Source organism: Ursus maritimus, unplaced genomic scaffold, assembly GCF_017311325.1.
Source record: "Ursus maritimus isolate PB19 unplaced genomic scaffold, ASM1731132v1 scaffold_33, whole genome shotgun sequence".
NCBI lineage: Eukaryota > Metazoa > Chordata > Mammalia > Carnivora > Ursidae > Ursus > Ursus maritimus.
The window spans coordinates 19,885,571-19,909,068 of record NW_024425897.1 but is presented as its reverse complement, the minus strand read 5'-3'; the positions used below and the strand labels follow the sequence as shown (position 1 = coordinate 19,909,068).

At 48.5% G+C, this 23,498-nt stretch overlaps 1 protein-coding gene across 3 annotated transcripts; it reads right to left on the bottom strand.

The window, feature by feature from the left end:
• Positions 1-300: 300 nt before the first annotated feature.
• Positions 301-23,337, bottom strand: IQCD (IQ motif containing D). 3 transcript variants are annotated; one of them, XM_008688919.2, is made up of 5 exons: positions 23,123-23,337; positions 7,080-7,900; positions 4,474-4,707; positions 2,739-2,810; positions 301-791 (listed from the first exon to the last, which is right to left on the bottom strand). In XM_008688919.2, exons 2-5 carry the CDS (start codon positions 7,806-7,808, stop codon positions 474-476), a joined length of 1,353 nt encoding a protein of 450 aa, XP_008687141.1. In that variant the 5' UTR covers positions 7,809-7,900; positions 23,123-23,337; the 3' UTR covers positions 301-473. The 3 variants fall into 3 exon arrangements, with proteins under 3 accessions (XP_008687141.1, XP_008687142.1, XP_008687143.1); XM_008688920.2 differs by lacking the exon at positions 4,474-4,707; XM_008688921.2 differs by lacking the exon at positions 4,474-4,707 and having other exon boundaries at positions 2,739-2,807.
• Positions 23,338-23,498: the final 161 nt, after the last annotated feature.

The following is a 23,498-nucleotide window of genomic DNA, read 5'->3' as shown; positions in this document are numbered from 1 at the left end:
GCAGAAAGCTGGATTTCTCTGGGACAGCCCCTGACCTGAAAACCTGATCCTGGAGTTTTCTGCCTGCCCTCCCCACACCCCCCAACCTCTTGCAGGCAGCTGTGACCACAGCCCACTGCCCTGGTGGCTGGTTATGTCCACTGCAGTCGTGGCAAGGAGCCTGGGGCCAAGAAGGCTGCAGCCCAGGGTCTGGCTTCCCACTGAGGCTAAAGGAAGGAATAGCTCTGTGCTGACACCCTGGCCCGCGTGCTCTCCCCATGGGCAGGGCATCTACACATATGGACACACGCAGCCAACAGCCCTGAGCAAAGTGACATTTATTTATAGGGTATGGTTTAAACGGCTTTTAACTTTGAAAAACCATTCAATCCAGGAATGGCAAGGCTTCCCCCTCCTTGTGGCCTCCTGGCCTGCTCTGTGGGAAGTGAGGAGCCCACTGGCACAGGCCAGGAGCCGGGCTCCCAGGGGGAGACTTATTTCTTGGCCTTGCCCTTGCCCTTGGCCTTGGCCTTGCCCTTCTCCTTGATCCTCCCTTTGCTCTTGCTCCGCTTCTTCTTCCTGGACTTGAGCATGGAGCGGACCAGGTAGCCCCTCCACAAAGCCTGGATGAGCGTGGCGGCCCGAACCATGCGCAGCATCTCCTGCTCCGCCTCTAGTCTCTTCTTGGCATTGACCTCCCGCTTGGCCCGGATCTGGGAGAACTCCTCCACTAGGACGTCGTGCTTCTGCTGCAGCTCCTCCAGCTGGACCTTCTCCTCCTTGTGGATGATGTCAAGCTTCTCGTACTCTTCCTGGGATGAGGGTCAGGGGGTGGGGGTCACCAAGCATAGGGCGCCACCTTCCACCCTCTCCCGCATGCACCCCCACCCATCCTGAAGGGGCTTCCGCCCCAAAAGCGCCGCCTGCACTAAGCCTTTCTGCATCCAAGGCCCGGATGAGAACAGGAGAGGTGCTGTGGTCCATCCCCTCTTGAGGTGGGACCTGACTGAAGTCATCTCAGGAGGAAGGAAAGAACCCAGGCTGGTGGGTTGGGCAGACCGGGTTTCGCATCCCAGATTGGCTATGCCTTGAGGGGGCCTTCACTGTCGGAGCTTCATTTGTCCTCTGAAACATGGGGACAATTCCAAACCCAGGAAGTGGGTGGGAGCTTTCTGCAGGATTAAATGATGGGGTGGACACAGTGTACCAGATGCAGGGCCAGGCACATAGTGGGGACATAAAAATGCAAGCTCTGGGGCGCCTGGGTGGCTCAGTCGGTTAAGCATCCAACTGTTGCTCTCAATCCAGGTCATGATCTCAGGGTCATGAGATCGAGCCCCACATCAGACTCTGTTCTCGGTGTGGAGTCTGCTTGGGATTCTCTCTCTCCGTCTCCCTCTGCCCATCCCCTCACTCATGCTCTCTCTCTTTCTCAAATAAATAAATCTTAAAAAAAAAAAAAATGGAACTCCTGCCACTAAAGCCATGTGTTTCACAAAGGTACTCAGAGTGGAACTCAGGTGACTGAGTCCCACAGTTCTTTCTTACGTCCATCTCGGTGTGGAGTCTGCTTGGGATTCTTTCTCTCCGTCTCCCTCTGCCCATCCCCTCACTCATGCTCTCTCTCTTTCTCAAATAAATAAATCTTAAAAAAAAAAAAAAATGGAACTCCTGCCACTAAAGCCATGTGTTTCACAAAGGTACTCAGAGTGGAACTCAGGTGACTGAGTCCCACAGTTCTTTCTTACGTCCAACTGTTGCCTCCCGCTGCAGTTTACATCTCCCTCCCTCCCTCCCTTCCACTCCCTTACCAACAGCCTACCAGAAGTGGAGGGCTCCCCAAGGACACAGAGCTGAGTAGACTCGGTCTCTGCTGACAAGGAACCCACCACCCTCATTGGGACCAGAGAAACAAGAGCACAGCCTCTGAAGTCCCTCCTCCCTGGAGCACTCCTGATCAGACAGAGCAAGACCCACACTTGCCCTTCTCCTGACTTGGGACCACTCAGAGGCTGATGTCATCTCTAGTGCTTACCAAACCTTCCTGGCCCTGAAGTCGGGACCGTGGGCCACCAATGTTATCACAAAGCTGTGGGGAGGGGCCGGGGAGGAGCTCGAGGGCACCCCGTTTTCCAGGCCACCATTCCCTAAGCACTTCCTCCAGGCCAGATCCTGTGCTGCGTGCAAGCATTTGTGACCATGGTGCCCCACTGCATCCCCGTCATGGTCCCAGCACGGTCAGCACTGCCTCTGGGGATCACAGGCACAATCAAGCTCAGAAAGGTCAAGCATGCCCCTTGCTTCAGGTCACCCAGATGGTCAGTGACACTGGAGTATAATCTCCAGGTGATAATGGGGACCATCCTCCCTGTGCTACTCCAGCACATGGCACATCTCAGGCCCATCTGGGTGACTGAGTGAAGCAGGGGAGGCAAGCTCATGCCTGAGTCTGCCGGGAAGGGGCCCCGGCTTGTGAGGCTGCTGGCAGGAGCTGAGCGTGGAAGGGACAGAGAGTATGGGATGTGGACACTAGATGGAGCCAAGATCGTTGGGCCTAGTGACAAGCACTTAGTAGCTTCCAGCTTCTGGCTTCTTCCTTTTCCATCTCTCCCTTCGCTGCCCCAGGCCAGACAAGCCTCAGGCCTAAGGAAGGGGGCAGGGAAGCCTGTCTGGAGAGGCCCAGAGCTTGGCATAGTTCATGGACCATTCCTAGAGGATCATGGGAAATGCACCCGAGAGATGTATTGCAGCACAAATACCTGCTTCTCACCCATCTCCATGTCGTACTTCTGGATCCAGTTCTCGATTTCCGTCTCCACTCTATATTTCTTCTAAAAAAATTCAGTGAGTCAGTGTTTGATGGATTAATATGAACAGTAAACTGCACCAAGCTCACTCTGCTCCAGGGTTATTGCCTTGCCCACCGAATCTACACAACAAGGTAGGTTCTCCTCCATTTCACAGATGCGGAAACTGAGGATCAGATGTGCTAACTCACTTGCCCAAGATCACAGAGCTGACAAGTGGTAGAACCTGGAACTGGGAGCCAGAGGTCTGGCTCCAGAACATTCTAGGCAGAGGAAGTAGCAAGTGCAAAGGCCCTGAGGTAGGAACAGGCTTGGGGTGTTTCAGAACAGAAATTGAGCTGGTGTGGCCAGAATGGAATGGCTGAGGAGGAGCAGGGTCCCCAGGAGGTCAGAGTGAGAAGCTGTCTCGTAGAAGGAAGGGTCAGCAGGGGAAGGAGTTTAGATCCTAGTGTAACGGAGAGGGGAAGCCATTGGATGGATTGAGATGTAGGAGAGGGACAGAATCTAATTTGTTTTTAAAAGATCAGCTCCCATACGTACTGTGGAATGTTGTTATTCAGCCATAAAAAGGAATGAAGAATTGATCAATGCTTACGTGGATGAACCCTGAAAACATGATGCTAAGTGAAAGAAACCAGACACCAAAGACCACATATTGTGTGATTCCATTTACGTGAAGCATCCAGAACAGGCAAACCCACAGAGACAGAACACAGATCAGCGGTTGCCAGGGGCTGGGGAAAGGGGAGTGGCTGCGAATGGGTCCAGGGTTTTATCTGGGGGGACGGAAATGTTCTGGAACTATCCAGAGGTATGTGTTGTACGGGGTGAAGGTACTAAATGCCACTGACTTGTTCACTTTACGATGGTTAATTTTATATTATATGAATTTCACCTCAGTGAAAAAGAAAGAAACCAGCTCCCTAATCCTGCAGAGCAAGAGCTCTTCACTTGGACACCGCGAATGGGACGGCTTCAGGGGGCCTGTGGCCCCAGGAATCGTCCACCAGTTACGAGTAGGTGTATCTGCACCTCCTTGTGGAGGAGAGGCCCATGGCTGCCACCAGATGCTGTGACACTAGACAAGAACTAGGAGCAAGTGTTGGAGAAGGCGCCCTTTGCGAGGAAACAGATTTGAGAGCAAGCTGGGTGCGTGCACGCTGGGGCTCCGCAGAGGCGATGGAGAAGACAAAGAAGAGATGACGTTTACCGAGCGCTTACTACGCACTCATTCTTAGGAGAATCTCATTCAATTCTCCTAATGACCCGTTAGCCCAATCTGATCACTTTGGCCTTGAAAATGGCAAAACTGAGGCTGGAGGGGATTATGAAATTCACACCCTTTGTACAACAAGGTGGGTATTATCACCCCTGGGGGTGGGGGAGGGTGTGCTCAGAGCAGTTAAGGAACTTGCCCAAGGTCACACAGCCAGTTCGCTGCAGGACGGGACCAGTCCCTCTGCCCCAGTCCCCGGGCCTGTGAGCAGCCCGCTCGCAGGGGACGCTGGCTCAATCCTGGGCTTCCCCTGCTCCGCTGCCCTCCTCCTCAGGGGAGCTGTTCCCTGGGTGCCTGGAGCAGCCCTACCTTGCCCTGCCCTCACGCTAGACCTCTCTCTGCCCTTCCCCTGCCCCGCGGACCTCCCGTGGTCTCCACCCCTTCCCCCCTGTGCCCTACTGTCCCCCGCACCTTCCTCAGCGCCTGCTCTGCCTCCCGGTTTTCCACAACCAGGTTGTGGTATTGGGACCTCAGCATGAGTAACTCCTGCTGGATCTTGGCCACCCTGGCCTGCGAGGCCCGGAAGTCGGCCTTCTGCTGCTTCTTGGCCTCCTGCTTGGTGCGAAGGAGGCTGTTCTCTGAGAGCTTGAGCACCTGGTGCAAGTGGTTTTTCAGTTCTTGGATCACAAAGTTCTCTTTCTCCACCTGGGCCGGGAAGACGAGAGGCTCCGTTACTACCTCCCCGACGCCCAATAATCCCAGGAGAACCGGCATTCCTGCCCGCTAGGAACAGGCGTAGAGCGGAACAGGCGACCTGCCTTATTACCTTGCAGATTCCTACCCCTCACGCCCCAGGGGGACAGAGACGGCCCGCTTGCAGGCAAGGAAATTGAAGCTCAAGGGGTCAAGTCGTCTGTCTGGGGCTGTACGGCTGAGCCGGGACTCGAGGCCAGGTCTGCCTGATTCAGAGCCCATGTTCTTGGCCGCCCCCCTCTGCTTCCTGGCAGGAGTGATGGGCACAGGCAAGCCGGAGAGCGGCAGCCGGGCAGGTCTGGGACAGTGGCGGTGCTCCTGCCTGGGGTATAGAACGGGAGTGCTCAGTTGGCAGAGACACTTGGCATCATTCTTGAAAGTAAGAGATACACATACTGTGGGGATTGTCACCCGCTGACACTTGAGGGCCTGACTTCTCCCCTGCCCTCAGCTGGTTCTAAGACAGGAATGGGGGTGGAGGATGGGGACATTTTGTAAATAGGTTCCAAAGGCTGGTCCCAAGCCCTAGAGTCTCCCTCTGAGCACATCACTGCGGCGACTGGCTCAGGCCAGCGGCCTTGGGCTGGGCCACAGGGGGTCTGAGCTCGCCTCCTGCCCACAGGGAGCAGCGGGGCGGAGGGGCCTTTGGGCAAGCCGATCCTGAGGGCAAGGCTTCCGGCTCTAGGTGTTGGGTTCTAGAGCAGCTGGTATTATCAGCAGTCAGAGCTTTTCTTGACCCCACAGCAGCCTAACTGGCGTCACCCCCTCATTTTACACTGAGATCCAAGGGACGTGATAAGATTTGCCCACCTGGAAAAATGGAATTCGACCCCAGATCTGTCCAACTTGGAGGCCTGAGCTGTTTCCACCACCTGATTGGGACCAACAAAGCCACTCGGGGCCCCTCTCCCTGTCCCTCACCGGCACCCTTCTAACCTGCGAGTGGTCTCCCTTGACTGACCACCCAAGAGCCTGTCATCTCTCCGCTCAGAAAGAGCTTCCAGAGGCGACCGGGCGGCTCAGTCAGTTGTTAAGCATTTGCCTTTGGTTCAGGTCATGATCCGGGGATCCTGGGATCGAGCCCCGTGTCGGGCTCCCTGCTCAGCAAGGAGTCTGCTCCTTCCCCGCCGCTGCCCCCAGCTCTGCTCTCAGTCTCTCTCTCTCAAATAAATATATAAAATCTTTTAAAAAAGGAAAAGAAAGAAAGTCATTTCCATGCCCCTCCTTTGTGCCAGGCTTACTGGGGACATGACAGCGGGCCGAAAGAGCCAAGGTCCCCGTCCTCTCATGGGGTTGCCAGACCTACACCAAATTACCAAATAATCACATAAACATTTACCAACAAACTCGGATGAATGCCTTAAAGGACGAAGGCGGTGAGAACGTAAGGACGGGGGAATGTCCTAAGCCTATGGGCTACTTCCAGGCTGTATCCCTCCTCCCCTTTCTTCCACTTGCTGGTTGGACCAGGGGTGACATGATGGGGGGGGAGTTTCTGGGTCCACAGGTAGAAGTCCTGTATGGGGCACAGCAGAATGGCCAACACAGAAGGAGCCTGGACCCCTGACAATTTTACGAGGCAGAGTTCCCGTGCCTGCTCCAACTTTTCCACAAGAGAGAAATACATTTCCATCTTGGCTAAGCCACTATTATTCTGGGTCTCTGTTTCGGCAACCAAGCCCTATACTTAGATACCATCTCACAATGTACGTAAAGCGTAATACATAGTTATGTGTCCCAAATGGTTATTAGGTTGGGATCATGTTAGCACTTCCCTTCTTAAAAATTCTTCTAGAGCTTCCACCTGTCCCATCTGCCCCTTGTCCTCAGAACAGAGATCACATGCCTTGATCAGGCCTCAAAGGCACAATGGGATCTGCTGGCAAGGCCTAAAGTATTTACTATCCAGCCCTTCGTAGAAAAAGTTTGCCTGCTGCTGGCCGGCAGGTCCCTGCCTACCTCTCTTGCCTGCTTCGCTCCCTCCCGTTCTTCATGTGTTGGCTTTGACGTCTCTGACCCTTTGGGTCTAAGCTCAGTTCTCTTGTAACACCGTCTTCTAGCACTCTATGCTTCCCCTTCATTATACTTCTCAAAACTGTAATTAAATCAGCTCTTGAAGACCTACCTCCGGTGAACTGCATGAGGCGGGGGCCATGTGGACTTACATATACGACCTGGTACCTGGCAAGCACTCACGACAATATTTGTCGAGTGAATGAATGACAGCAGGCATGGCAATCACTGAGGAAAAACCACCACTGCCCAAAGGTCTGGCTCCTCTGTGCGGCTCCTTCCGTAACCTGACCAATACCATAAAACCATACCTCCGCGTCCCTGTTCTTCACGCTCGCCACCAATTCATTTTCAAGAGTGTCGATGATTCCTTGGTTCCTCCTGTTCCGTCTGTTGATATCCTGTATGAACTGACTCTTGTCTCGAGCTTCCACGGGGCCAGTGAGTAGCTTCTCAAAGAGGAAACCCCGCAGTTCTATCAGGCAGTCGATGAAATTCTGGGCTTCGGCGCTTCTGCTCGGGGTGTACGTCTGCAAGAGCCTCACCGCCTGCGGATTATTGAGTAAGAGTCTCAGGGTGTCCTTGGTGGATTCTTTGATCTGCTGCATAAGGGGCGGGAGGCTGGATTTCTGCAGTTCTATGGAGAGAATGCGATCTCTGAACCACCCTTCCTCCTTATACTCTTCCTCCTCCTGCAATCGCCTTTCTTTATCCTGCAGGTAAATGACAGTGTCCAGGAGGCTGCGGCAGAGGTCCTCGTGCTCGCTCACGGCCTTCATGATGTCCTGCCCCAGCACCCCCTCCAGGGTCTCGTAATTGGAAGCCATGTAGGACAGCAGGGTCACCAGCTCCACCTTGTGGATGGTCTCGTCCAGTACGGACATGACCCTCTTGGCCTCGATGGTGGTGAGTTTGGACTTGGAGGGGACCAAGGGTTTTAGCAGGGAGGCTGGCTTCTTGGATGGCTCTGCCGTCAGCTTCATTCTGTTGATGTCGGGGCCCTGGTAGAGAGGGGCCACACCGAGGGCCTCTAGAGCCATTTTCTGAGCAGTCTTCTTGCCTCCTTACGCCCTGGGAGATCAAGACGTGGCTAGACTGCACAGGTCTCCAGCTGTTATTGTCTCTGGCAACCCTGCGAAGGAAGGAGTGAGTGGTTAGTCGAGTCGTGCTGCCAGGATGTGGCTGGTGTGGCCCTGGCAGCCACACACAGGGTCGACGTCGAGAGTTCATCCCGGGTGCCCCACAGCAAGTACACAGAGCCCCTCACTGAAAGCAGTTTCTAGCTTTGTGACAGCATCGGGCCACAAGGGTGGGACGACCAAGGGGAGAGGTGTCAGGCAGGGAACACCGTTCTGTGGAAGCGACTTAACTATGTAGGATAGTAAGTAGCCCCTGAAATGGATTTGTTCAGTCATTTATAGTAATGAGCATTTAAATGCAACAGATATCATTTCGGGTGACTTAACATGAATGAATAAAAGTCAATGTGAGTGGACTTATTAAAAAAAAAAGTATCTAAATATGGAAAACGAGTTACACGGGTGGTGGAAAGAGTTGAGAGGCTACCCAGGGAAAGGGAAGCCATCCAGCCAATGTCAAAGGCAGGAGTCTACCACAGAAGGAGGTGGTGGTGAGCGTGGGGACAAGGGTCACCAGGGGGAAGCTAGAACCACAGCCGTTTCCTGTCCAGGAGGAGCTATAGCCCGGAGGAGCTGGGACCACTGCTGGCAATGCAGCCCAAAGCAGAGAGAAGAGGAAAACGCCATGGTTTCTTCTTCCTCGCGCCCTCCAGTCCAACACCAGTGCCTCCCATTGGCCAGACCCAGTTGGGAAACCAGATGACAAGGGAGCATGGGCCCTGCAGCCTGCAGGTGTCAGCGGCCTGAGGCAGAGCAGCACAGGGACAGAGCAAACAAGGCAGCTGAGAGCAAACAGGACTAGGACCAGCACAGCACTGCCTCACTGGTCTTTAAGTGTGGACTGCAAACATCAGAGTGGGGGTGAACAATGACATCGAAACACAATTTTTAAGTCCTGTTTCACTAAATGTGATGTCGTATCCTGGATTGGATCTTGGAATGAAAAACGGACACTAGTAGGACAACGTAAAATCCAAAACCAAGCTGATAGCATAGTCAGCAGCGTTGTACCAATGCTAATTTCTTGCTTTCGACAGACACATCATGGCTATTTAAGATGTTAATGCCCTGGGAGCTGAATGAAGGGCATGTGGGACTCCTGAGCTATCTTTGCAACTTTCCTGTAAATCTACAATTATTACAAAATAAAAAGCTTATTTAAAATTCAAGACACTCAGAAAAATGTAAGGCAGCGATCAGAGACCAATCATCGATGTTGCCCACATGGCACGATGGCTGAGGACTAGATTTGCAGTGGCCCTGCTTGGGCTCAGACCCGTGCTGGGGCACCCTGGGCTGGCTGTCTCATCCCCCTCAGCCTGGGCTTCCTCAGCCATAAAACGGGGATCCTACGATTCAATGGGAAGTTTCTGGCACAGGGCCTGGGCATTGTGAGTGCACAGTAAATGATAACTAGCACGATTAGCCCAGGGAAACCGCGATCCCAAGTCCAGGACTGTGGTGATTTCCTCGTCTCAGTGTCTGGGCTTGGCTGGAGATCTGGAGGGACCAAACGAACACCTCCTGCCCGGGACTGGCTGGCCTTTCCCAACACACCATGTCTAAGAGGGACCCCACCATGTCCCCATCCCTCACCCTGCTCCTTCTTTATCTCTCGTCCTGATGATTGGCAATGCTGTCACCCTAGTTGCTCAAACTGGAAACTCGAGTGCCTCCCCCCCCACTTCCCCCCCACTTCCCAGTCCCTGTTCTCTCAGTGTTCTCTCCTTGACAGCTCCCAGTCCTTTCGTTCTTGGCAGCCTCTCTGCCACTGAGTGAGGGCCTTCTAATCTCTCACTTGGATGATTAAAGAGCTTCTTAACTGGTCTGCTTACATCTGCTCCTGCTCCCTGCAATAAGGATCATCCCCACAGTCATCTATTCGAGCATTTATTGAGCCCCTGGGGATATAAAAGAGATGCAAGGTATGGTTCCTATTCTCCCAGAGTTTATAACCTAGCTTGAAATGTGAAACATGCACACATGGAGGTTCAACAGCTATAGGAGGAAGGGCATGAAGTTGTATTCACAGAATAGGTTGAGGTCATGACCAGCCTTCAACAGCAGACTGGGGACTTTGGAGTTTATCTTATAGGAAATTGAGATCCATTTTGATTTCAGGAAACAAGTAACAGGATAAAATCAGATTTTTGAGAAAGATCGGTCATAATGGATGATTTATAGGGAAAAGTTTGGTGGCAGGTAGGTGGGCTGGGATATTATAAACCTTCCACCACAGGGCCTTTGTGCATGCTGGTTTTTCTTCTTCTTGAAACACTCTTCTCCCTCCTCCTTGCTAAGTTAATTCTTTGTACTCAGAGCTCAGTTCAGGTGTCCCTTCCTCACAGAAGGCATTCCTGGGCTTCCAGAACGGGTCAAATTCTTGTAGCAGGTTCTTATAAGGCCATGCCCCTTTTTTTTTTGCAGGCACCATCCCCATCCCAGTCTCCTTCCCTCTTGCTTGCCTATACTGTAGTGGCTGGAAATACTCAATGCTCAACTTCCCCACCTCCTTTACAGTTAGGATTGGCTATAGACACTGTTAGAGCCAATAAAATTGAGAATTTTTCTAGGGGCTCTAAGGGAGACCTTATTCCTTCCCAATACAAAGGAAAGACATTGTTGGCTTGACCTCCATTCCCTGAACTTGGGCTTTAATGCTGGCAATGGCAGCCACTTTGTGAATGAGAAGGAAAGGTTAAGAGAATTGCAGGAATGTCATTGAGCCTCTGGACCTTCCGAGGGTCCATCATCTCTTACCCAGATGACTGTGATAACCTCTTTACCGGTCACCCTGCCTCTGACCCCCTGCCCCACAGTCTCGTCTCAGCACAGCAGCCAGAGGGAGACTTTAAAAATGTCAGATCCTTTCACTCCTCTCTTCCAAATGCAGCTCCCCAGAGCTAATTGTTAAAATTTCGGGGTATTTGTGAGCTGGTTGTGAAGCCATTGGGAAGCTTGAAATCAGCCATGGTGGAAGTATTATGCCATGGAAATTGTCAAATACTACAAATCAGCACCCCTCCCCTCCAAACTGGCTGTTGAACGTTTACCAGCACACCACCACCTCCGACAGCTCCCCATCTCACTCAGGATAAAAGCCAAAGTCCTTACAGTGACCAGGAAGGCCCTACATCATCTGGCCGTTGCGACCACTCACTCTTCCGTCCTCATACTGACCTTTTTGCTGTTCCTTGAACATATCAGATGTGCTCCAACCTCTGACAAGGCCTTCTCACTTGCTGTCTGCACACCACTACCCCCAGCCCTCCAGCCCCAGGTCTGGAACATTCCTCTAAATATCCTCAAAGCTTGTTCCCTCCCTTGCTTCCTTCTCTGCTCAAATCTCAGGATAATAGTGAGTGCTTTCCAGATTCTCTTCCTAAAATATAAACCCTCTCCTCCTCCCTGCCCTTATCCTCTTATCCTGTTTACTTTTCTCCCAGTTAAGTATCACCATCCGATGTTTCTAAATGGGCATGTTTGTTTACTGTCTGCCTTTCCCCTCCCCTAAAAAGTCAGCTCCAGTGAAGGTAGGGGCTTTATTTTGATGACTGCTACATACCCGGCCCTGAAAAATACACGTCAGCCTCGTCCTGGGGAGAGGTCTTGGGCTGGCACGGACAGTCTCCCTGTGCCATTCTAATCATCACACTCCGTCTGTGGACGCCAGAAACGTTTTGAAGAAGGAGTCACCAGGACTTAATGAGCGAGACCGTTTTGCATTTGGCGGCCTGAGAGAGAAAGATGGGGCCCTTGAGAAACTAGGAAAATTGGGGGCAGAGGTTTGGAAGGGAGGACAAAGAGCTCGGTTTTAAACTCATTTAGTTCTCGCTCTTATCACTGGTATAGACAGTGGACAAGGGAGTCTCCATCTCCCCACGACCTCTCTGTCAGGTGATAGCACCCCAGTTTTCCGTTGGGGAGCTCATCCTCTCTCCCACTGTATGCAGTCCTGGTGGGACTGCCAATCAAAGAAGGCTGGGAATCCTGAGGAGTCACACGTGGGTGGGAGATGGTGGGAGCTGGGTCATGCTAGTGGGGTGTTCCTAAAGATCCTGCACTAGGACCTCCAGAAACTTCCTTGGCTGCTGTCCTTTCTGGAGCCCGTTCTTCAGCTTCTCCTTCACCGTTTTGCTTTAGTCACAGTGTCTGTGGCTTGCTATCCAAGAACCTTAGCTGAGAACACTCTAGGCATCGGACAATGAACGATCTAGATCCAGGGGGCTCCAGGGAGCCCTTGGAGATGGAGACATAAATGTCGCTGATATCTGAAGCCACAAGAGATATTCGGTTCTCCAAACCAGAGTAAAAGGAGAGAAGAGTGCGCATCAGAGGAACATCTCAAGTGACTACGAGCCAGGAAGAAAGGCAGTCAGATCAGACGCTAAGGATGTTTCGTGGTCACTTGGCCGGGCAAAATGGGTCCCAAAGTCAGAAGCCCCTGGGAAGTGACCACTGAGACGAGAAGAGGCGTTATCTTGCATCTTTGTGTTTCCCACGTGCTTTTTGCTCCCAAGTCAATCTCGTGAATTCCCTCACGGCTTTTCCTGAAGATAACGTTTTAGGGACAGCCTGGAGTTTCCTCAGCTCCTCTCAGGGAGGACGAGGGACCTTTGCCCCATGACCACAGGATGAACTTGAACAAAGTGTTTCACAAACGCTTTCTCCCCCATTGTCCCCCCAAAGCTTTCAGGCATAAATCAAAACGCCCGTATTCTTCAGAGATTGCGGCTGGAAATGCAACGTTATTTGAAATGTTTCCAATTTGCTTTCAGCCAAATTACCTCTTTTGCTTTAAAGGGCAAACTTGTTTTCTTTGATTATGATGACGCCCATCGGTTTTTGACAGCTCATTTGGGTGAACACGAAAAAGCCAGTGGAACGAGGATCGGGGGAAATGCATGACTCTGATGACAAAAAAATCACTGGAGAATCTCTTTTCCTTGAATCCTAATATGATTGTTTCATGTCCTTTTTAATGCCACCAACCTTAATATTTAAATCATTTCCAACTTAAGCCTCTCCTTTTAAAATCCCTGCCCTGAGAGTGAAGCAAGATTGTTAATGGATGGGGAACTTTAATTGGATCTTCCTTTATTTGTCATTAATTCTGCTGATGAACTTTATAAATGGAAATATATCTTTATCATGCAAATTATACCTCGTCTTCATTCAAATGGGCTTGTTGGATATTTTATTACTTTCACTCTCAGAACATTTTGAAGAAAAAAAAAGGTTTGAGTGAAATTATATTTTTTTCCCTCGGGAGAAAAAGAGGAAGAAAATCCAACCCTTGCAGATACCCCACAAATCCAGCAATGGTACGTGGCATAGTCAGAGGGGTTTAAACAAAGTTGGAGTGTGTGTGTGTGTGTGGGGGGGGTCTCATTTTACTTCATTTTATTCTTGGGGGGGTAGAAATCTCATTTTATTTTTTTTTTAATTTTTTTTAAGATTTTATTTATTTATTTGACAGAGATAGACAGCCAGCGAGAGAGGGAACACAAGCAGAGGGAGTGGGAGAGGAAGAAGCAGGCTCATAGCGGAGGAGCCTGATGTGGGGCTCGATCCCTGAACGCCGGGATCACGCCCTGAGCGGAAGGCAGGCGCTTAACCGCTGTGCCACCCAGGCGCCCCGGAAATCTCATTTTAAAGAATGCCATTTTAATGTTAGCAAACTCTTGAGAACTAACTCCATACCAAAGGCTGTTCTAAATGCTTTGAGGGAATTAACTCCTTCATTCCTTACAACAACCTTTGAGCTAGGTGCTCTTGTTAGCTCTTCTTACAGGCAAACAAAGGGAGGCAGGGGGAGGTTAGATGCTTTCATGAGTTTACAGCTCCTAAGTGGCCAAGCTGGGGTCTCAGCCCAGGCAGCCTTTCTTGGGAGCCTGCCCCCTATAACTGCTGTTCTGTCTGGTCTCACCCTTTTTGGATCGACTTCTATAGTGGTAGTGTTCCTGCTGGTGTCGTGTTCCTGTAGGTATACCCAGGATTAGACACAGTTTGCCACAATAGAGCTGTCACCCCATCCCTCTCACCTAGCTCAAGAGAGCTTATCAGGATGCAAGTGAGTGAGTGGCTGAATTATTTTAGGGTGAGCCTTGAATCATCTCTCATTGACTTTTATGTTTTTGAGTCAATCATTAAATACTTTGGAGCCCATTATAAACCAATTACCGAGACACACCTCATAACTGATCACGACACAGGGATCATTGGGCAGCAGGAGGCTGCCATGTATGAGGCAGAACGTGGGTTCTGGATCAGGAAAGAAGCCTTCATGAGGGTTAGTTCTAATTCAGGGTTGTCCAAATCTCTCTCACTAGCATGCCACCTTTGGGATTTCTGCCAAGTCTATAGACCAAGCTGTACTATTATCAACTCAACTTTTTGTTTTTCCTGAAGTATACTTTCATTCGTAAGTACTTTTCATTAAAAAGTATCTCCACTGTAACTGGAAAAATCTATATCATTTTCCTTACATAGAAGGTAATAATGTCTACAGCCTGTTATTTTACTCTATCTGGATGCTATTGCCCAGGACGATAAGTGTGAGCCCAGATCTCTATGGTTGAAAAGCAAGATTCGCAAGTGGTAGGGAGATGTTACAGACATACTAACAGAGAGAGAGAAGAGATAAATGACTAATGTCAAGAAGGAAAGAAGGGCCATCACTACTGCTCCCATGGATGTTAAAATGATAATAAAGGAATATAATGAACTACTCAATGGCCATAAATTTGATAACCTAGATGAAATGGACCAATTCTTTGAAGATACAATCTACCAAAACTCTCACAAAGAGAAATAGATAATCTCAATGGGCCTTTATATATTAAAGAAATTGGTCAATAATTAATAACTTCCCCAAACAGAAAACTCCAGGTCTAGAAGATTTCACTGGTGAATTCTACCAGACATTTGAGGAAGAAATGACACCAATTCTCTAACATTTCTTCCAGAAAATAGAAGCATAAGGAATATTTCCTAACAGATTCTACAAGGCTAGCATTACTCTAATACCAAAATAGACAAATACACTATAAGAAAGGAAAGCTACAGACCAGTATTTCTCACAAACGTGGATGCAGAAATCCTCAACACAATATTCACAAATTGAATCCAACAAGGTATAAAAAGAATTATATTCCGTGACCAAGTGGGATTTCTTCCATGTCTGCAAGGCTGGCTCAACAAAAATCAATTAGTGTAATCCATCACATCAACGAAAAGAAAAATCATATTAACAGATGCAAAGAAGCATTTGGCAAACTCCAACACCATTCATGACTTAAAAAACAACAACAGCAAACCTCTCAGCAATTGAGGAATATAGTGGAATTACTTCAACTTGATAAAGGAGGACATCTACAAAAACCCTACAGCCAGCCTCATACTTAATTGTGAGAAACTAGAAGTTTATTCCCTAAGATCAGGAACAAGACAAGAATGTACCCTCTTATCCTTCCTGTTTAATATCATATTGGAAGTCCTAACTCATGCAACAAGACAAGAAAAGGAAGTAAAATGTAATACAGATTAGGAAGGAAGAGATAAAACTATCTTCATTCACAGTTGACATGATTATTTATGTAGAAAATCCCAAAATATCAATATACACACTTCTGGAATTACACGATCACAGCAAAGTTGCAGGATATAAGGTTAATATACAAAAGACTTATTAACACCAAACTGAGACTTTCTTACTGACATAATTAGAATTCTAAGAGACCTGAAAGGGGTCTTCGGAATAGGCTTCTCACCAGGAATCAATGTAAATACCATGAGTGCCATGTGTGTGTCTCTCTTCCTAAACCAGGTATTGTTGAAATAAAAAAGTGAGCTAAACACATCCTCTCTGATATCAGCCTTTGTAGTACGTGGATTCCTAGACAAGTTCATAGTACGTGGATTCCTAGACAACTAAATATTTCCTCAGTGATTCTTAGCTTCGATGGAGATTTTTTTTTTGCCTTCCTAGCCCCAGTCTTGGTACTTCCCACAGCTAGACATAAAGGCTGCTTGCAGCTTAGCTGTGAGAGAGCTAAGAAAGAATGGTTGGAGGCAGAGCAGGCAAAGAGATGTTGTCACAAGAGATGGACCTCATGGGGCGCCTGGGTAGCGCAGTCGTTAAGCGTCTGCCTTCGGCTCAGGGCGTGATCCCGGCGTTCCGGAATCGAGTCCCACATCGGGCTCCTCCGCTATGAGCCTGCTTCTTCCTCTCCCACTCCCCTGCTATGTTCCCTCTCTCACTGGCTGTCTCTGTCACATAAATAAATAAAATCTTAAAAAAAAAAAAAAGAGAGAGAGAGAGATGGACCTCATGGTCTTTGTTTTTATTTTCTACCTTAGTGGAAAATTTGCAATTCCAGCATGACAGCAGATTGAATAAAACCATGTTGTGGATTCCAAAATTTGCATAGCTGTCTCACGTACTTGTGACAGTTCTGCCAAGTTTCTGAGATATACAATTCCCACCCACCCCAGGCCTTCAGGACCCAACACTAACACTAACCTAATACTCCCTGCTTCACTCCCTGGGGTCCTGCTTAGGACTCAAAGAAATCTTTAATGGCTAGGGGATTCCTGGTCACTTAGTTCTGATTTTACCCTCCTTGCTGGGTTAATAGGCAAAGGTTTTTTTGCCTTTGAAGCAGGAGAAATATTCCTTTTAGCCTCAGAAGATCCCACTGGTCTGGGAACTATGCAAACAGCTTTCTTCAGAAGAACTCTGTAGGCTTTATCTGAGCTTTCTAAGTCTAGAGTGGAGAGAGTGAGGGGCTGGAAAAAGGTAGAAAATCCCTACTGGAGACTGCTCTCCCAAACCATGGAGGCATAGTAGGCATTCAACAAATCACTGTTGAATAAAAGAAAAGATAGCACGTCCAGCTGTAACAATAGGCCCATTTCCTCACACCGAGATGTCGGCCTAATAGGATAATGTTATTTCACAAAATACATTATATCCTGAATTAGAACCAGAAAATAGTGTCATGTTTTAATAACGAAAACTATGGGCCAAGATTTGGCCTATAGATTGTTTCCCATCTCTGTACTCGGGGCTTGGAATTTTTAAACAAAAAGATTTAAATCGAATTTGTTTTTCTCTTTCATAGTTGTTGTTGTCGTTGTTGCTGTTTTCCCTACCGCCGCTTTTGAACTATTACCCAATCCTCTCTTGTCCTTTTTGAGAACCTATGTTTTGTGGATTATATTTGGTTTGCAAAAGATTCCCAGGCGGGCGCTGTAGCAGGGAACGCCGGAGGTATTAACAGATGGGATCTCATCTGGGGTGATGACTCCGGGGCTGCAGGCTCCAACGTGACCCTGTGCTTTGGAAACAGACGACAGTGCAGAGTGACGGAGCCTAGGAGGGAATGTGCTCCTGGGGACAGATTTCTAAACTTCTGGTTCTAATGAACACTTTCTACTGGACATTGGCCACAGCTATAGCCCTGGGCAAATTCACTTGACCTTCTGGGCCTTCATCTCCTCCTCTCTGAAGTAGAAAAGAAACACACGAGCCTACGGCACCGTGATTAAGTTTGTGGGTTCTCGTGTCAGGCAAATTTGGAGTTCAATCCTCGCTGTGTGGCTTTAGGCAAGCCAATCAACCTCTCTAAGCTTCGGCTTCCTCATCTGTCAAATGGGGACAGTGATGGAACCCATGCTCAATAGAACTGTCGTTGAGTACGAAGTAAAATCCTGGCTCAATAATGTTTAGCCTTTATGACTTTTATTATGACTTCAAAAATAATATAGTTTCGTATTAACATTTGAACATTTATTTCTTAAAATAGGAGAGGTATTTTTCCTCAATATATACATTTTTTTTGTGCAGAAGTGTTTATAAAGAACTAAAATGGACCACTTTTGACTCTTTTTTATTATTTGCTTTTAATTTGACTGGTTCGTACATTATTTTCATTTTTCTGCTGGTGAAGGAAGAGGGCTGGAGCCTCTTAAGCCTCTCCTTTTCCGGTCTCCTCTTCCTTACAAATTAAGTCACCATGATTTTGAATTCTTCTTTTGCTTACAGTGTCGCTTTAGGAGTGTTTATTTCTGGTTATATCCAACTGTGGGTAGTATCCCTGTGGTCGTTTGAGACAGAAGGAAGAATTTCCTGGTGGTGCATTTAGAGTCTTCTAAAATAAACTTCCCCCACTTAAGAAAAATATTTAAATCCTAATCTTATCACATGCAAAACACTGGCTTTTCCTGACTGCTTGATTACATTGAAGAAGTGTCTTTTTTTAAACCAAGGATCGTGGCCCTTTAGTGAATGGTGAAATCAATTTGCCCGTGGGGACTAGCATTCAAAATAAATGAAATAGAACAGAAAATATTAGGGTGCATTGCATGTAGTAAGTATTCATGTGTAATTAAACACGCGTGTGCTGGGTCGAGAAGGAAAATGTATTTCTTTGTCTGGTTTGTGGTTAAAAAAAAAATCTGTGTTTGAAAGCCCCCATGTTAAAGGCATTTGATTGGTCGTAGAGTAGAATCTGCCGCTATTATTTGAAAGCTAAGGCCAAAGAGATACTTTTCCCCGACGCTCTGTGTTTCAAATGATCTTGATTTGCAATCACATTTGCTTTTAGTTCCACTAACTAGGGCCTGCAGGGAAAGGTAGGTGTGTGTGTGTGTATGTGTCTGCGCGCACGCTCGTGTGTGTGTGTGTGTGTGTGTGTGTGTGTGTGTGTATACCATTTGCCTTGTATGAAAATATCAGGCCAGGGGCTCCTAGCTGGCTCAGTGGGAGGAGCATGCAACTCTTGATCTCAGGGTTGTGAGTTTGAGCCCCACGTTGGGTGTAGAGAGTACTTAAATAAATAAAACTTAAAAAAAAGAAACGAGAAAAAGAAAATACGTCAGGACAGGGTTTCTCAAGCTTCACACTTTAGGTCAGCTCCTTTTTTGTCGTGGGGGCCCTCCTGGGTGCTCTAAGATGTTTAGTAGCATCTCTGGCATCTACCCATTCGATGCCAATAGCACATTTCTCCCACCAGTTCTGACCAGTTGGAGACAACATGTCCCCAGACATTGCCAAATGTCCCTGTGGGGTGGGGCTGGCGGGTCGGGGGATGCCCCTGGTGGAGAGTCACTGGTCTAGCCCACAGTGGCCTTCCTCCTCTATAAAACTCCTGGCTTCCAGTGAGTCCAGCACTCCATCCAGGTTCAAAGGAAGGCTTGTGCCTGGCTAGCTCAGCTCTGTCTGACAAGCTGAGCTCTGTACCATCTGAAGCTGCCATCAGTTACAGAGTCAAGATCAGGTTCACAAGCTGGATGTTAGGAGACCGAGGGGGCATGACTCTCCCCTGCTCTTGGAATAAGTCTGGGCAAGCCCCTTATCTCTCTGGCATCTGGGGATACAACACCTGTCCTAGCCACATCAAAAGGCAGCTGGGTGGAGGAGGGCTGATTTACTAGATGGGAAAGCCCTTTTGAGAGTTAAAAGCCCTCTTCAAAGAGGAGTGATAATTATTATACGTCCAGGCATCAATCAGGTGGGGCCTCATTGCCCTGAGCGCTTGTCTCCTAGGGGAAAAGTGTGGGGGTGAATTGAGCAATCAAGCAGAGAAGACTCACCCTTTTCATTGAATTTTTCACCATAAACGGAGTGAAAACCCAAGCTAAAGCCATGGCATTTATGTCTGACCACATAAGCCTAGAATGCTCCTGAGGGATGCCTTGCTCAGGGCTGGGGCAGACTTCTGTCTGGGATGCCCTGGGCAGACTGTCCAGCCTGGAGGCAGGGAGATTGATGCTGGGACTCTGTCACATCTGTTACCACTGCTTCCAATCTGAGGCTGTTTGGGGCTTTCTGGGTGGAGGGTGGAGTCTGGGAAAGGGAATGGTGGGGTGGATTCTTGCCTTCTACTCACTGCTTGTGTATATTGAGATGATGCATGAACAGTGACCTCAGACCTCACCCCTGCTCATGCTTGCCTTTCCTGCCATTGTCACTACTTTGCCTTTTGTCCTGGCCTGGCCTGGCTATCTGGCTCTGAGTCTACTCTCACTTCCCCTTGACCACCTTACCGGGGGCCTAGGGAATAAGAAAGTCATCCTGATCTGATTGGTTAGGAAATTCAGCCACTGGTCACCTGGGTGGCTCAGTCGGGTAAGTGTCTGACTCTTGGTTTTGGTCTCACTCTTGAGGTCGTGATTTCAGGGTTGGGAGATCAAGCTCCTAGTCAGGCACTGTGGTCAGCATGGATCTGCTTGAGATTCTCTCTCCCTCTCCTCTTGCCCCTCCTGCTCATACTCTCTTTCTCTCTCAAATAAATAAACAAATCTAAAAAAAAAAAAAAAATTCTGGCCACAACAGCTTTCCTCATTGCTCAAGAGGAGGAATCAAAGGCTTGGGTGGGGGGTGGCGGGAGTTTTAAACAGGGAGTAGCTGACAAGACCAGACCAGAGCCTGGGAAATTGTGGTAAAAGGGTTGGCAGGCGCAACATGACAAGAGGATCAGGTTTGGAAGGCTGTCGCAGTGTCCAGGGAACAGATAAGAGTGGCCTCAAGGAGAGACAAAGCAGTGGATGGGCTCCAGAAACATCAAGAAGGCAGAATCAATGGGATGAGGTGAAGGACTGGACATGGGGGGTGGGGGAGAAGGAAGTAAGGGATGACGTCTAATGTGCTGGCTCAGGTGTCTGGATGGATTGTTTTGGTGTTGACCCAAAGGGTGACCACTGGAAGAGAAGCAGGGGTTGAGGGGTTAGGGTGTTTATTGTTGGTACAATTTGCTATTTGCCAACCCTTGAAAACTATGGGGTTGTGTGTGCCTGGAAGGAGCACCTCTTCCTAATTCACACCAAAGCACTATATATGTATAGACTGCACCACCCAAGTGGGACCCCTATGAGATATGCAGGAGTAGTTGGGTACCTGGAGTAGATTTCAAGAAAGACCCAGAAAGATCCAGAAATGTGAGAGCTGTCACCGCACAGATGGTGACTAAAGCCATGGTGGGGGCAGGGGACACACAGAGTGAGAAGGATGAAGCCCCTTCACTCTTTTGATGACATTCCTTCTCACTGGCTTCAACCTACCCGAGCTCCTGCTCTCACTCTCTGTGCTGCAGCCACACTGGTCTCTAAAGTGTTCAAAGCACGAGGATCTTCACATACCATGTTCCTTTTGCCAGAAACCAATTCCCAACCCCTAGATGAGCTAATTCCCAACCTTCGAGTCTCAGCTCAATGGCAGCCTCTCCCCAGACTGGAAAAGAAAGTGCACTATTATCTCTGGAAACCCTCTTCACCTTTTCTGCATGGTACTGATCATGGGTGTAATTTTTTTTTTTTTACAGCTCTATTGGAGTATAATTTACATACCATAAAATTTACCCATTGTAAGTGTACAACTCAATGACTTTTTTGGTAAATGCTTTTTTGGTAAAAGTTATGCCACATCACCACAAAATTTCTATCACTCCCTAAAATTCCCATGAGATATTTTGCAAACAATTTCCATTCCCACCTTTAACTTTTCTAGATATATCATATAAATGAAATCATATAAATGGAATCATATAGTATGTAATCTTTTGCATCTGACTTTGTGCTAACACAGTAGTTTTTAAGCACTACTTAAAACTACTCTGGCCTCCAGGAGACATCTGACAATAATGTGGAGATAGATTTGGTTGTCCCAACCGGGAGGGGGTGTTACTGGCATGTAGTGGGTAGAGAAGCTGGGGAAACACTAAGTATCCTGTTCCGCACAGAACGGCCCCCTACAACAAAGAATTATCCAACCTGAAAGGTGCCAAGGTTGAGACTTAGCCTAATATTTTGACCTTCATCCATGTTGTAACGTGTGTCATCATTAGGTCCACTATTCTACTTTCTGTCTCTATGAATTTGGCTATTCTAGGCATTTTACATAGGTGGAATCATACATATTTGTCCTTTTGTGACTGGCTTATATTCACCTAGCATTGTGTCTTCATGGTCCATTCTTGCAGCATTTATCAGAATTTCATTCCTTTTAAAGGCTGAATCTAATTCCGTCGTGTGTATACCACATTCTGTTTATCCATTCATCCATTGATGGACTCGAGTTGCTTTTTGGGGAAAGGATTTGTTGACCTCCATGCTGCACCATTCTGGAAATGAATCTTTAATTATACATTTATCTGTATATTACTAGATTGATGACTACATCCCACATTAGACAAGCTCCCTGAGTGGAAAAATGAGGGTTTTGTTGTTGTTGTTGTTGATCACTTTACCCCAGCACCTGGCAGTACGCACTCAGTGAATACTTGTTGAATATATGAATATTTAAGGTATGGAACGAGATGACTCCCCCTGATCCATTTTAAACAGGAAGAGTCAAGGACAAATGTGCTTTAGGAAGAAAAAAAATTGCCTGTATTTACTGAGCTCAGCTCCATGCCAAGCTTTTCTTTGCCTCACCCCTTTAATTCTTACAATAAACCTTTTGAAGGTACAACGAAATCACATTTTAAGGCCAAGAATGGGAGTTAAGTTCTAAAGTTGTTAGCACAAAAGGCAAAAATTGGTACAATCAAAATGATCTAATCTGAACACTCACTCAAGTAAGATGCCTTTCGTTGCATGCTCACCTTGGAATGCATGGCCGTTGGGTGGAATGGTAGGGGACTTATAAACAACCCTTTCCTCCCCATCACCTATGTTTGACTTGAAGTTAGCTAACCAGGATGTGACTCCACTGGACTAGTTTCACCCACGCTTTAAGGATGGAGAAGCGGGGGGGGGGGGCATCTGAGTGGTGCAGTCGTTAAATGTCTGCCTTCGGCTCAGGGCGTGATCCCAACGTTCTGGGATAGAGCCCCACATCACGCTTCTCCGCTAGGAGCCTGCTTCTTCCTCTCCCACTCCCCCTGCTTCTGTTCCCTCTCTCGCTGGCTGTCTCTCTCTGTCAAATAAATAAACAAAATCTTAAAAAAAAAAAAAAAGGATGGAGAAGCGGGGATGCGAAGTGGTAAGCAGACGCGCAGAGTAGAGACAGGGACACAGAAGATGTCCGGGAGTCCTGGCAGGCAGTGGAGAGGGAGGTCTGGAATGAGGCAGGGGCTGGAGAGCACTGTTCTGGAGCACGAACGGGATCGCGGTGAGGGCTGCTGATTCCTCGGGCAGCCAAAAGATAGCAGACTGGACCCCATTCCACATCTCCCGCTCATTCCCGACCCTTCCCCACCTGGTCAACTCACCTGATCCAAGGGCTCCACGTTTCTCAGCGCAGTTCCCACCGCTGTGCCTGCGTTGCTAGGTTACCCGCCAAATCTCTGAAGGAGGGACTCGGCACCTGACTGACTTTCCTTTCACCATTCAATTTCTTGTTCCGCTCAGTTCGCCCCACCTCCTGAGGCTTGACCAATCAGAAGCACTACCTCTCTGACCCTCCACCAATTGAAAGACCCGGGACTCTCCCTGGGTTGGGCTGAACGCGTAAGGCAGGGAGGGTGGGAGGGGAAAGGGGCAGAAATTATTTGTCCCGCCCCTTCCCAAGGAGGTGGGCAGGGACTCGGGCATCAGCAGCGGGAGAGAACTGGGGAAAGACGTGAGGCTTGGCCAATCAGAGCTCAT